This window comes from Caloenas nicobarica, chromosome 18 (genome assembly GCF_036013445.1).
Source record: "Caloenas nicobarica isolate bCalNic1 chromosome 18, bCalNic1.hap1, whole genome shotgun sequence".
NCBI classification, from domain to species: Eukaryota; Metazoa; Chordata; class Aves; order Columbiformes; family Columbidae; genus Caloenas; species Caloenas nicobarica.
Window position 1 is genome coordinate 5,378,459 of NC_088262.1, and position 13,982 is coordinate 5,392,440.

Sequence of the window (13,982 nt, forward strand, 5' to 3'; positions counted from 1 at the left end):
GAGGAATCTGTGCCTAAACCTGGAGGTGACAGTCGATATATCGAGACGCTTTTGTTTACAACTCCCTTTAGAGCAATCCGGTGTTGTTGATTAGAATGGAGAGAAATTAATTTTTACTGAGAAGTTTATTTAAGAGAGACTCAGTTCAATCTCCAGTTCCCTCCTTCCAGATCAGCAGACGGCCCCGAGCCAGAGGAACAGACCAAGAGCCATCTGCACCTGTCCAATTGCTGTTTGACTGCCTGGGCCTGACGTCACTAATTATATCTGCCTATTATTTCCTCTGATAGCAGAGACAGTTCTGCCAAGTCAGATGACCAGCAACAACAGCCAGAAAAGATGGAAAACAACCCAGAGGGGCAAGCAGTTTTCAGGCTTGCCCAAGGCCAAGAAGCTAAACCCAGGCCTGACACAGACCATCCTGCAACCAGACCACTCATTGGTCTCAAGCACTGCAAGACAACAACTGAAATGAAGAAATAAACTTAACAGCAGAGTCAATTATATTGTTAAGTGGCATTCTTAATTTTATCAGTGCTGGGGAACACTGGGGATCATCCTCCATAAGTGCTGATGGGTACGTCTTTTATAACTTAATCACAGTATACATGAATTTGGCAGCTTCTCTTTACAACAGCACAAAAATAGGCACTATCATGAGCTACAGTGCCTGGATCAGATAATTTATCAGTGGCGAAGCCAGCACCATGGTTCAACATAGTGCACACACCCCACACCAGGTAGGACCAGGAAGACAAGAGCATCAAACTCAGGGGAACTTCAATGAAGCCAGGGCAAGTCTATCCTCTTAAATGCACGAAGAACTTGCCAAAAAGCCTTTCTGTGGGTGTCCCAGTGCCACATCAGCCCCCTGAGAATGGAGACCTCATGCAAACATGCCCAGCCTTCTCCTGCCCCAGCATCCACACAGAGCGGGGGTACAGCCCCAACCCGAACTGCCTGTGGGGTCACAAAGACCCCAGAGACCTAGATCTGCCACAGGCACCTGCGGCTCCACCCAAGCTGTGCTGGTGCTCAGGTGAACCTCTGCCCAGGGGGTGGGATGAACTTAACTCCAGTGAAGAGGAGGGGAAGCCCACAATGAACCACCAGGTCCAAGACTCCATCCCTGCTTACCTCTGGAGGGGGATTGCTGGCACGTCCCTGCTGCAGGAGGGGATCTGAGGGCATCCTCTGACCCATCGCAGCTCCAGCAGCTTTTTTCTCCCTTTTCTGAGTCGCAAAGGGGAGCAGCGAGGAGTTGCTGTGGAGCGAGGGAGGAAGGAGAGCCTTATGAAGCCAAATTCTCCGAATTCTGCGTTCCTACTGCAGGCACTGGCATCACACCCGAGACACATTTGCCCCCGCAGATTTAACAGCACTCAGGAGGAAGACAGTTTCCCTACCTATCATGATATTGACAAGTGTAATGCAGCCTAATGAGCCAACACAGATTGCTGGCAAAAGGCAGGCACCAGCCCAGCCTGGCACGGCTCCAAGGGCTTTGTATCGCTTTATGGCTCGGGGGGCCCGACCCATCACAGATAAGTGGTATCAGCAGCTTTATCGGAGCCCAGCAGCCTGACACCTGCCTCCCCCTCCTCCCCTCACGCACCAGGGAATGTCTTTCCCCAACATCCAAAGCAAAGCACTTGATCTCCCAGACGCCAGCAGTTTCCTGGGAGCCAGCGAGCAGTTTATAGCCCCGAGCAAACACTGACGGGCTGAAATCAGTGCAGAGCAATGAAATCAGAGGAAATGACCTGCAAACAGCAGGAGTGATTTCAAAGGAACCTGCAATTTAGCTCCATTGTTTGGTCTCCTTTGCTCTGATAGCTTAATTACTTGTATATTTGCCTTGGGAAGTACAACAGTGGAGGATTTATAGCCAGCTCAGGAGCTTCTACTTCTGTCCCCCTTGCCCAGTCCTACTCATTCTCAGCCCAATCCCATTAACCTACTGTAATATCTCCCCGATCTGTCCTTACAACAATTTTTGGGGGAGATCTGAGCCCCACGAAACTCATTCCTTCCTCGTGAAACAGGGAGCAGCCAGAATTTCATCCTCTGAATATGCTGAATTTTGTTTTCTTAATTTCACTGTAATAACTATCCCCACCTTATCCGTTTCTGGCTGAGTCGTCCAGCCTAAGGCAAAGCCTGGAGTAAACTCTCCACCACCACAAAGTTTGCAAAGATTTAACAGCACAAGCTTTTCTAAATCAGGAGATCTCGGAATGGTCTGGGTTTATCTTGGTTATCTGAGATGGCAGCGGAAGGAAGAGATCAGGCAGCGCAGTGCTCAGTCAGCCAGCACTAAAGGAGCTGCATTAGGAATTATTCTATTCAGACTTAACTCCTAAAGGCAAATTTCACTAAAGTTGCCAAATCTGCCCAGTCTGAAACACGCAGATTATTCTTCAAAGGCCCTAGATTAAATAAAAGAGAGACGGATCAGTTCAAAATATTCACCAATGGGGCTTAAAAGCCCAGTATCCCCGGGTCCAGGCTGTGGGGGAAAATGGGATGCACCACCTTGGCAGCCCCTTCTCATCCTGTGTGATTCTCGTGCTCAGCAATAAGGAGCACATGGGGAGGAAGGGGAGGTCGGTGGCTGGTCAGAGATGTGATCTGTGTCCCCTCCCCAGCCCCAGTGACTCTGAGGTGCCACAGGAAGGGGCTGGTGGGGTGGCCGGTGCAGTCACTCCTGTTCCCACGCAGCCCTCAGGCTGCTGCTTCCGTATTTTTACCTTGTTCCCCTCCCTCTGGGTCTTTGCACAGAGTGAAGGGGCTGAAAGGCAGGGAGGGATGAAGGGCGGGTCCTAGGGGATCCTGGCTGCAGGCGCTCCCATCCTGCTCCCCCCAGCCCAGCCTTCCATGAAGACATCAGAATTCCAGCGACATACCCCAGGCGGGGGAGTGCAGAAGGAAATATCCCTGTTCGGGTAGGTCTTGTCATCTACCCAAATATAATCACCCTGCTGCGAAATGGAAATCTATGCAACATTCTAAGAAAAAGGAAGAAAAACCACAAGGATGAAAAAATAAGTGGGGAGATGCTGCACGAAGAGCATGGGGACAGCCCTGTGGTGGCAGCCTGGGCAGTGGGTGGCCAAGCTGGAGCTCAACCCAGGGCGAAGCTCCACTCTATCCCCGCCATGGGCCAGGGGAGCTCCTCAGGGCTCCCGAGGGCAACACAAGCTTCATCATCTGCAGGAAGCTCTGGTGCTGAATGGGGAATGGGAGCATTGGGGAGCCGCTGCCTGGACCAGTTCCAGCGATGCAGCCATGCTTATAATTCTCCCCTGAGCCCCAGCATGGTCATACCTGGGATAAAAAAAGCCAGAGGAGGAAGCCTCAGCCTCCGGCAAGGCTGAGGGTATGTGATTTCTGTTCATTCTAAGGGGCATCGAGGAAGAAAGTCATTGGCAAGGCAGCTGCCAGGGAAGTAGCTTTGTTTTTTGTGTTTTGGTTTCCAAAACTTTCAGTGGAAACATTTAATTCTGGGAGAAAAACAGCCTTGTCACTCAAAAACCCATGGCTGTGCCAAAAAAGGCTTTTTTTTTAGGGGAAATGAGACACTTCTGCTTGAGAAAACAAACAAAGGCAACCCAGCTCACACTGGCAGCCTGCTCAGGAGCTGGGGAGCAGCAGTGCAGAGGGGATGGCTGTCCATCCTCCCAGTCCATCATCCCAGTCCATCACAATGGGGAGAGCATCCTGGTGGTCCCAACTGATCCATCTGCCTGGGCTGACCTACATTCACTCTATTCTGTTCCCTGGACCCCCTCTCTAGCCCAGTCCTCCTGCAAAGCCCCCCTGAAACCCTTTGGGCTCTTCACATGGGAAGGGGCTGGATTCCCTACTGGGCTGGGCATCGTGGTGGAGGAATCCAATGTATTTTGTTGTTTCACTGGCAACCAGCAGCTGTGTGGGAGCAAAAGCAGAGGGTGTCTCTCATGAGACGCCCCCAGAGTGAGTCATGGTCCCCGGGCAAAGCGGAAGAAGCAATGGCCTTTAAAAAAGACAAGCAGGATCTGTGACTGAACACCGCCCAAGGAAGTGACTGGAGAAGGAGGCTTGGGAAACTCCTGGGACACTCAGCTGTGTTTGAGCCTGGCTCTATCCCGCAGGGTGCTTCGTGAATAACCACGGGGAAAAATCTGCTTCAGGAACCAGAAGTTGGAAAATGAGGATATTCCTGGTTTGGACCCTTTTCCCAGGTGAGCCTGGGAGCACAGGTCAGGCGGTTCCCACCCCACGGGCTCTGGCAGAGCAGCGGGGAGGCTGGGACTGGTCGGCCCAGGAGCCCAGCTGACACCGTCCTTTTCCTGTGGCCAGCGGGTGGCTATGAGGGGTGATCTGTGAGATGCATTTGTGTTGCTGTCACATGAACCTGGTAACAAGGCGTTTTGGTTGTTGAATAACATGCACACTTGATGGGGGTTTTATTAATGCCTGGGGACATCTCATCTCAGCACCACCCCCCAGCACAGCGGGTCCAGGGACACAGCCCCACTGGGGACAGGGTGTCCCCCAGCATCTCAGGCTGGGATCCCTCCTGGTTGCCCGAGGAGATGCCGGTACATGCTTGCAGCACCTCTCTCTGTCCCCCGCAGGTGGCTGGGCAGTGACGGGCCCCACGCAGGTGACAGCCAAGCAGGGTAGCTTGCTGACTGTGTCCTGTAGCTACGAGTCCGGCTATGAACTCTACCCCAAGTACTGGTGCCGCCCGAGCTTCCTCTGGATCTGTTCCACCTACATCACCCAAACCAATGGCTCGGAGGTGACAGTGACACAGGGCAGGGTGTCCATTGAGGACAAGCACACAGAATGCTCGTTCACAGTGACACTGGGCAATGTCTCGCTGGGGGACGCAGGCTGGTACTCCTGCGGGGTGAGGAGGAGGCTGTGGTTCAACCTCTGGCACAGCACCGAGGTGACGGTCTCTGCAGGTAAAGACAGGCTGGGAGCAAAGCAGGGGCGTGTGATGGAGCTTGTCATTTGGGTGACAGTGCTGGGGACAGGATGTCCCCAGCCAGGGGACATGGGGGTTGTCAAAGTGAGAACAAGCTCCTTGCAGGCACTGAGACTCAGTGGAGGCTGCCCCAGTGCAGATTTGGATGAGGGATGGAGGGGGCTGTACAGAGCTTTGTGCAGAGCAGAGCAGCTCCCTTGCTCTCATTTGGGATCTCTGCCACTGTGAGCCCATTCCTTGGGGTTCCCAGTTTCTCCCAGTTAAATGCCCCTTTTCCTTCCTACTTCTCCCCAGTGCATTGCTTGGGGACCCCCATCTCCACCTCCTGCACCTCCACAGCTGAAGCTGTGGGGCAGAGACCCCCTGTGCAGGGGACAGGATGGGGCACAGGCGGGTCTCCATTTTGCTCTGACCCTGTCTTCTCTTCACAGATCTTTCAACCACAACCAAGGGTGGCAACATGAGCCCCTTGAGCACCAACCGCCTGTGCCCCAAGGGCTGTGAGGAGCCTCCAGCACTGTGAGTCTGGGCGTGGGGTCTAGACAAGTCCCCAACAGCATCCCCCAGCCTAAAACACCTTTTCCCCTGCATGCATCCCCCAACCCTGGGTCCCCCTGGTTCCAGCAGCCCCAAGGAGCATCCCAGGGACAAGCGGAGTGACTGGCAGATGCACAAGGGGCCCAGTCCTCATCCTCATTGCCCAGACCCTACTCAAGCTCTGACATCACCTACTTTCTCCTGCCCAGGTCCCAGCTCAGCATCACCCCGCTGCTGCTCTTCCTCAGCGTGAAGGCGGCTGTGGCGCTGGCCCTGGTGTGCCGGGTCGTGTGGGTGAGGAGCTGGTGCAGGAGCCACGACAAGGAAAATGTGGAGGCAGGCAGTAACACTGGGGCACCGAGCTGTCCCTCCATCCCGGAGCCACAGAGACACCCTCTTGCACCCTTGCCCCCCATCCTGCCAGGGCTGCGACACCTGCCACAGCTGCCTCACCCTGGGAGATGCTCAGCACTGGGTGCTTCTCCCCCTGTGAAGCCTCAGCTCCTCCTGGCAGCCCCCATGCTGGAAAGGGGAGGTGTTGGGGCACAGAGAGCCTGCGTCTGCTGAGCTGGAGTTGCCACCTGAAGACAATTTTGCAATAAAGCTCAGGTATCCTGCAGGCGCCTGTCTGTCTGTCTGTCTACCTGCTCCTGCCAGCTGGGTGCTGGGAGCCCACTGGCAACCCAAGGTCCAGGGCTGTGATTCCACCTGCTGGGGTTCCAGCTCATTTATTATCTGGTGGGTTTGAAGGGCCTTGTGTTCTTGGGCCTGGCCAGTGCCACTCACAGAGAGGCTGTGCTGAGGGCAGCCCGGGGAGACTTGGTGGCCAAGGGAGTGGGGACGGGTGCTCACATCCCGCTGCACAGGGACAAGAGGTTGGGGGTCCCCCTCTGCATTTCCCATGATGGGGACAGTGTGCCCACGCAGGAGCACTGCCCCAGACTGGGGCCATGTTTGGGGCTCAGGGGGTCTCTGTGCAGGGCTGAGCCACCCCTCAAGAGGCAGATCCCGCTCCGGGTGCCCTGGCTGGCTAGAGAGGCTGGGCAGTGTGGCAGAGAGGCAGGGAGAGGCAGGACTGCACCCCGCTGTGGGGGCCGTGGTGGGGGCAGGAGCAGAAGCCAGGGAACAGGGCTCAGGAGCAGTGCAGAGCAGTGACATGAGTGACAGGGGAGGCGGGAAATCACCAAATGAAACAAGAAACCAAATGCTCTTGCTAAATCTCCAGCAGCAGTAGATTTGGTACCCTGGGTGGAAGAGGAAGCAAAGCTCCAGAGACAACGAAGGAGTGTGAGCGGCAGGAGCACTGCCCTGACATGTTGCCCGGGCCAGCCCGCCCATGCAGCTCCTGCTGCTCACCTGGATGCTGCTGTCAGGTAGGGCTGAGGGGACCCCTGGGGCTCAAGCCCCACACTGGACCAGCCCAATGAGGCAGGATGTATTGCTGCAGCAGAAGCACTTCTGCAGCTCCATGTGTCTCTGCAGGCTGCTGGGCAGCGAGGGGGCCTGGCACTGTGCAAGGATTCCTGGGGAAGTCCCTCTCGGTGACCTGTGTGTATGAGCCTGGCGAGGAGATGCAGCCAAAATTCTGGTGCAAACCGGCAACAGTTTACACCTGTGCTTATCACATCATTATCACCTCGAAGGAGCAGCCCATGGTGCAGGAGGGCTGATTCTCCATCTGGGACAATAACACACAGTGACCGTGGAGGGCATGGCTGAGGGAGACGTGGGCACCTACCGCTGTGGGGTGCAAAGGGACAAAATCCAGCGTGATAAGAGTGCTGATGTGGAGGTGATCCTGTCCCCAGGTCAGTCTCCGCACATGTTCCCCTCCCCGCACAGCACCAGTGGCCACTACGTTGTGGGTCCAGGACCGGGCTGCAGGAGGAGATGGTACCTGGGTGTTGGGGGTCGGAGGGGAACAAGGCTGGGACAATGCCCGGGAGGCACCTGCTGCATCTGTCCCCTCTTCCCATTTGCAGGCCCGATGCTCAGCCCGGTCCCCGCGGCAGGGACAAACGCTCCGCGGGAGAGCCCGGGACCCTTCCGCCACTTCCCGGTGCTGGCCGGGCTGCAGGTGCTGGCGCTGCTGGCCATGACTGGAGCCGTGCTCTGGGTCAGCCTGCGGGGCGGCTGAGCCCCTGGCGGGACCTCCCGGCCGCAGCCGGAGACGCTCCGCTCCGGGATGCCCGGGCCCCGACGGCGCGGGCCGGGGCAGGCAGCACCGGGGCCCCGCCGAGCCCTTCACGCCGCCGCTGGCGGATACAATAAAGCTTCTCCGGCACCGCTCCGCGCCTCCGTCTCTTCTCTCCGGCGGCCCCCGCGGTCAGGCAGTCCCGGGGGTCCCGACGCTCCGCCCCGACGGGGCGGGCGGTACTCCAGGGGCGGCCCCGGGGGCGGGCCAGGCCCCACTATCCCGCGGAGAGAAACCGGGCGCGGCAGAACGCCGAGCCCCGCCGTCCCGGAGGGGCCATGCAGCTCCTGCCGCTGCTTGTCTGGGCGCTGCTGCCGGGTAAGGCCGGGCCAGGGCCCCCCGAGACCCGGAGCGGCCCCAGGGGGCGGCCCCGACGGGCGGGGCGGGCGCGCCAGCGGCGGCAGCAGCATCAATCCCGCGGCTCCGTGTGTCTCCGCAGGCTGCTGGGCGGTGAGGGGACCCGGCACCGTGACAGGCGTCCTGGGGGGGTCCCTCTCGGTGACCTGCGAGTATGATCGCGGCGAGGAGATGCAGCCGAAATTCTGGTGCTCTTGGGTATTCTTGACATTTTACACCTGTGATTATGACATCGTCATCACCTCGGAGGAGCAGCCCGTGGTGCGACAGGGCCGATTCTCCATCCGGGATAATCGCGCACAGCGAGTGTTCACAGTGACCATGGAGGGCCTGAAGAAGTGGGATGAGGGCATCTACCGCTGCGGGGTGCGAACAGGCATAATCAAACGTGATAGGAGTGCTGATGTGGAGGTGATCGTGTCCCCAGGTCAGTACTTGTGGGTCTCCCCAGTCCAGCATTGGTGGGTCTCCCTCCAAGTGCTGGGTGTGGGGTCTGCGGGGACAGGCAGACTGGAGGAGGTGGATGCCCAGGCCCCATGGGGCAGCCCCGGGGTTTGTCACCAGGGCTCGGCAGGCAGTGCCTGTGGGTACCAGGCCCTGGGCTTTGGGAATGTCCATCACCGTCCCATCATCAGGGACCAGCCCCCATGGTGGGACACTTACATGGGGCTGTTGTGTCACTACCGGGCTGGGCATGGGGTGTCAAGATCCTCTTCCTGCTGAGTGAACTGCGCTGCTTGTTTTAGGGGGGAAACGGGACCACAAAAAGCCTCTTGGGCAGGGGATTACAGCCCTCCCACCTCGAGGAGCATGCTCTGGACATGGCAGAGGGGACACAGTTCCTCCTGGTGTGAAGGTGACTTCTGACATGCTCCAAAAGTCGCAGCATTTTCCCCTTTTGCTCTTTTTGTTATAGCTCCTTCTTCCTCCTCCACAACATCGCCCTGCATCCCGGCCACCGAGCACCCCGATCTCACTAGCTCTGTCTCAGTCCCCACACAGACAACTCCCCAGGGGGAAGCTGTGCCACCAGGACCAAATCCCTCCCACCATGGGGGCTCCAGCGCTCCAGAGTGAGTACCAGCTCCTGCCGCAGCAGCTGCCTCTCTCCGTAAAGTCCCTCTGGTGCAGCTGGAGCCCTGTGGCCCTCCAGGCTCTTCACACCTCCCTTAAAGATTCAGACCTCCTTTTCTGTCTTTAGAGACCAGCGTTTCATCCTCTCAGCCAGACAAACTTCATGGAAAATAATCCCAGTGCCCCTGGTCGCTTCTCACTGGCAAAGCCCTGCTTGTCCCCAGCCTGGTATGCAGCTTAAGCAAGGTGCAGGTTATCACCGTGTGAGAAACGGTTTCTGGCTCCAGTACTGACCTCATTTCCTTCCCCAAAACTCAGAGGAACCCTTCGCTTGTGGGAAATCAAGTGCTGAGCTGGGTCCAGTTCTGCTTTGTAGTCACATGCAGCCTGGCAGAGATAGTTGTCGAAGCACGAGACCAGAGTCGCTTCCTTCTCTCCTGCCTCTTAGAGGTGATACAGCAAGAGGGCAAAGCTTCCATCTCTTGAGGGTCTTTTCCAACCAAAATGGTCTATGATTTTATGATCAGCACACTCAAGGGGTAGCTGGATCGCCAACCTTTCCTCATTGCACATTACAACATCAACAAACAGTGGAGTGAAACCAGAGCAAAATTAGGTGCAGGGACTGACCTTTAAAATAATGGAGTCACAGCAGCTCTCAGATACAAGTGTCCATTTGCTTCTCCAGCATTCAGTTCGCTTTGCTCTGTGCCCAGCTTGCATCCTGACTGCCCCTACGCCTGCACCCCTCCCTCCCCAGGCAAATCCCGTCACCCACATCCACTCCCTGCACTGCTGCTCCATGCTGAGTCCTCCGAGTCTGCTTCCCAGGAGAAGTGTGAGAACAGAAACTCTTCTTTTTCTTGCAGCTTGGACGTGGTTGAGCACATCCTCATTCCCGGCATTGTAGTGGTGGTTCTTTTGCTTGCAGTGGCTGCTGGTGTTTTGGTAATGTTGTCCAGGAAGGGGAAGAAGGGTAAGCGAAGCTGTCACTGCCACACACATGCTGTTTCTGCACCAGCACCTGTCTTCTGCTGTATCTGTTTTTCCATCTACACTTCTTTTTTCTCCCCCATTCCCACCCTGCTCCATCCAGTTCCTGGGTCCATCACTTAGACCCCCACCAAGGAGTTTCCTTCCCCTGAGGGAGTGATGGGACCATCCCACAGCTCTCAGGATGGGTGCTGCCCGGCATGGCAGCTGCTTGAGCTTATCTGGGCACCACCAGACGTGCTCAGTTGCATAGGCCAGGCTTGCACTAGGCTCGATGCTAAGTTTAAGGCCATTGTGAAGGACAAGGACAGATGGGAGGAGACATCACCAGCTAGCAGCTGGGATCTGATGTTATTTGAAGAACTACTGCAGTTTAGATGGTTGGTGGGGCAATAGATTCCCTTCCTGCTTTACAGCAAGATTCACAACCACACCACAGATTTTCAATAAATTTCCTTTTTCTCTTCTGGTTTCACTCCTGTCTTACCACATCCTTATTTCATCCAGCCTTCTCCGGAGCAGCTGTAGAGATGGACAGGACTCGCAGCACGTCGTGTACAGTAAGCGAAACCGCAGGAGGTGTTGGGATGGCGTGCTCAGAGCTCGCCTGGGGAGGGGAAACGTTACACCCTGAGCTGAGCTTTCATGGCCCTTTCAGTTGGGAGGGATCCTTCGAGCTCCGTTCACCAACAGAAAGACCCGACCAGGGGTTTTGTGTGACTATCACAGAGTATTCCTGGGAAGGGAATTTAGGAGTGATGTTTCTCCTCAAGCCCCTCCAAGCAGAGGTGGTTGCAGGCTAATTTTCCCCCAGTGTTCCTGCAGCCATCTCAGCTCTCATCAGGAACCACAGCAGGATGGGAGATGTTCCCACCCCTGCGGGCTGCAGACAGGGGTTGCAGGCAGGGCTTGCAGGCTGGGCTGCAGGCAGGCAAGCAGCAGTATATTACGAGCTCATCCCTCTCCTTCACATGTCAGGAAGCGGATGCCTTGAACTATGCGGACCTCGATCACGTCACGGGCACAGCCGAGACCCAATTGTACAGCAATGCCAAAGCGTTCCGCAGTTTGGCAAACACCACGACTGAATACATGGAGGTCAAGCAGAGCGACAAGGTAGGAGAATGCAAAACAAAGGTTCCAGCAGACGGTGTTGCCCTGGGGCAGCCCTGCAAATAATGTTTTTTCTTTATCCCTTGCCTTTCCCAGCATTTGGAAGAGGAAAAAGAAGCTACATGTGCCAGTGTGCAGAAGTCCCCGCTGGAGCAGCAGCAGATCTACGCCAATGTGTCATCAGCCCCACAGCCCAGAAAAGAGCCGTAGAGCTTGGTGCGGATGGTGCGAGCCAGTACCCGGCCCCATGGGCTGCTCCTGCAACTCTCCATGCAGGCAGGAGCTGGATCTTTGTGCAGGCAGGAGCTGGCTTGACAGCAAAGCTGCTGCTTTCATAGGCTTGGACATTTCCCTGGAGCAACCTCGAAGAGGATGAGGTTGAGCAGGAGACGCAGAGCGAGATGAGGATGAAATTATCTCTCTGCATTTGGAAAGCTCACCTGCACAGCAGTAGTGCTGGGAATAAAAAACTGTCCCTTGCATTGGGGTAGCTCCAGCCAGAGATCGGCCAGGCAGGGGCTGGAAGAATTCAGTGGTAGGAGGCAAGGGTGGGTTGGGGGTTGTGGGTGGGCTGCTCTCTGCTCCTGCCTGTCTGGGGAGGAGTGCAGGATTTGGGGAGCACATCCATATTTACGCGGAGCATTTCCCTCCACTCCATTAGAAAAAGTGTGCTCCAGTCTCTCTGCTCCCCCATCCCCATGGACAAGTGCTAGGGCACTACCCCAGCTAAGAGGCTCTTGCACCCCCAGGGCTGTGCAATGCTTCCCAAACTGCTCTTGCTACCTGGGAAGCTGCAAAGCGACAGGTTGCAGGAGTGACTGTCTTGGTTTTGATAAACAGCCTCTAAACACCATTAAACTGTGATTTGTCTTTGTGCCTTGTAAAGTGAGGAGCTTGAACCGGGGAATAACACAGGGAATAGCAAACTTCTTCCAGCAGAGGAGGGAAGATGAGGTTTTTGCCCTTTTTTTTGAGAAGCCATGTATTTTCTGGCTAGACCATCACTTATGCATTGTAGACTGCCCAGGTCTGGGGCACAAAACGCTGTCCCCAAAGCAGCCTGGCCATTTGTCACCTGCACAGAGGTCCCACCCTCGCGTGTGGCGAGCCTTTTCCTGCCGCTCTGGAGATGCTAAGGGAAGTCCTGCAGCTCTTTACAGGCATGGACCAAATTGCTCATGTACAAGGGCAAGCCCTTCTGCAGGCTGCATGACCCCCCCACTGCAGCCTGGGGAGCCCCTCTTAGCTAAACCTTGCCCCTTTAAAACCCTTCCAAGTAGTTGAGGCTGCAGCGGTCTCTCCGCTGTATTTGCAGAATCTGCCCAGGAAGCTCACAGGGCTCCCCAGAGCTGTTATCAGCGCCCAGACACTGGTTCCTATTTCCCCTGACAAAATACTTCCCCCTCCCCAGCAAGTTTTACATGGAGAAGGCAGGAGGTTGGCCAGCGAAGCTGTGCCTCCTTGGCAAGGGTCTGCCCTGGAGCTTGGGTTTCCATCCCAGAGCACTTCTGCTGCCTGCAGCCACCCCGGGAGCTCACCCGGAGCTCTTCCTGCTGGGTGGGCATCCTGAAAGAGGTTTTGAATCTTTTCAGGTTTTATTGCAAGAGGAACAGGAATAGGGTGCGTTTTTCTTTCATAAAGCAAGGTCGGCAGCAGGACAGTTTTGTGCAGAAGCCCCCACTATGCCCATGCCTTCCTGCAGCTGTTTCCTGCCATTGGGACTGTTCTGGCTGTGACAACCTGGTGGCTTTAGGGCAGCAGCAGACCTGGCATCCACCCCTGAGCACCCAGAAAGGCTCCTCTGACAGTGGGGGCTCCCTGCTGAGAGCCCCCTGAGCAGCACTGGGGGGCTTGGGGGACTCCCCGAGGCTCAGCAAGGCCTTTGCACACTGCCTGTGGAGAGGTGCAGAGATCTGAGCACCCAGTGAGGGCACTGGGACATGTACCCAGCCCTGTAACCACCTGCAAGGGAACTGGGGAACCCAGCGCCCATGGCTAGCACAGAGTAGGGTCCTCTATGGGATGCACCCAGCACCTTCACGCACATGGATGTGTCCCCATGCACACATGTATGTGCTTCTGCACACTCCCCTGTGCTCACAGGCATGTGCCCGTACACCAACGTGCACCCACCAGTTCATGCACAGCCCTACACCCCAGTGCACACACAAAGATGCTCATATAGAGGCCCCTGTGCACACACATGCATGTACGTAAGTGTGCACAATACACACATGCAGGTGTACACACACATGCTGAGGCACAACTGCACACCCCAGCACACGTGAATGTGTACGTGCACATCCTGGCACATGTATCTGCACACGTGCACACCTGTGTGCATACACATGCGGACACCCAGTGGCCACCGAACACACTGCAGTGCACGCGTGCCCACGTGTACCCCAGCATGCACGAGCACACACACCCCAGTGCGCACAGGCTGACCCTGGTGCGCACACGCAGAAGCACTTGCACACTGTGCTGCTCACAAGCACACAGACACCCAAGGGCACATATAGACACAAGTACATGCATGAACACTTGCACACTCCAGTGCACAGTGCACACGTAACCATATGCACACCACACTCACTGACATGCATGCACACACAGGCACATGACTGGGCACATGCACACCCCCAGCCACACCTGAACACAAACACACGCACACCCCCAGTGCACAGATGCACGCACACACGTGTGTACATATGCACACCCCCAGAGCACACATGC

At 56.3% G+C, this 13,982-nt stretch overlaps 3 protein-coding genes across 3 annotated transcripts; all 3 read left to right on the top strand.

The window, feature by feature from the left end:
* The first annotated feature begins 4,148 nt into the window (after positions 1–4,148).
* LOC135996278 (CMRF35-like molecule 5) lies at positions 4,149–6,008 on the top strand. The gene is made up of 5 exons (XM_065648100.1): positions 4,149–4,223; positions 4,620–4,955; positions 5,410–5,497; positions 5,725–5,851; positions 5,940–6,008. Exons 1-5 carry the CDS (start codon positions 4,190–4,192, stop codon positions 6,006–6,008), a joined length of 654 nt encoding a protein of 217 aa, XP_065504172.1. The 5' UTR covers positions 4,149–4,189.
* An 843-nt stretch (positions 6,009–6,851) lies between these two features.
* Positions 6,852–7,652, top strand: LOC135996279 (CMRF35-like molecule 6). The gene is given in 4 exon segments (XM_065648101.1): positions 6,852–6,888; positions 6,980–7,204; positions 7,207–7,323; positions 7,498–7,652. Coding segments are annotated over 4 exon segments (534 nt in total).
* A 322-nt stretch (positions 7,653–7,974) lies between these two features.
* Positions 7,975–11,496, top strand: LOC135996230 (CMRF35-like molecule 6). The gene is made up of 7 exons (XM_065648035.1): positions 7,975–8,027; positions 8,149–8,493; positions 8,983–9,139; positions 10,010–10,116; positions 10,641–10,693; positions 11,112–11,249; positions 11,343–11,496. Exons 1-7 carry the CDS (start codon positions 7,988–7,990, stop codon positions 11,454–11,456), a joined length of 954 nt encoding a protein of 317 aa, XP_065504107.1. The 5' UTR covers positions 7,975–7,987; the 3' UTR covers positions 11,457–11,496.
* The last annotated feature ends 2,486 nt before the right edge of the window (positions 11,497–13,982 follow it).

Bases quoted from the DNA above. Each gene is read 5' to 3' on its own strand.
- LOC135996278 (XM_065648100.1), top strand. From the start codon at position 4,190: ATGAGGATATTCCTGGTTTGGACCCTTTTCCCAG. The intron at 5,498-5,724 runs GTGAGTCTGGGC...TCTCCTGCCCAG, and splicing joins TGTGAGGAGCCTCCAGCACT to GTCCCAGCTCAGCATCACCC. The intron at 5,852-5,939 runs GCAGGCAGTAAC...CCATCCTGCCAG, and splicing joins ACGACAAGGAAAATGTGGAG to GGCTGCGACACCTGCCACAG.
- LOC135996230 (XM_065648035.1), top strand. From the start codon at position 7,988: ATGCAGCTCCTGCCGCTGCTTGTCTGGGCGCTGCTGCCGG. The intron at 8,494-8,982 runs GTCAGTACTTGT...TTTTTGTTATAG, and splicing joins GGAGGTGATCGTGTCCCCAG to CTCCTTCTTCCTCCTCCACA. The intron at 10,117-10,640 runs GTAAGCGAAGCT...TATTTCATCCAG, and splicing joins GTCCAGGAAGGGGAAGAAGG to CCTTCTCCGGAGCAGCTGTA.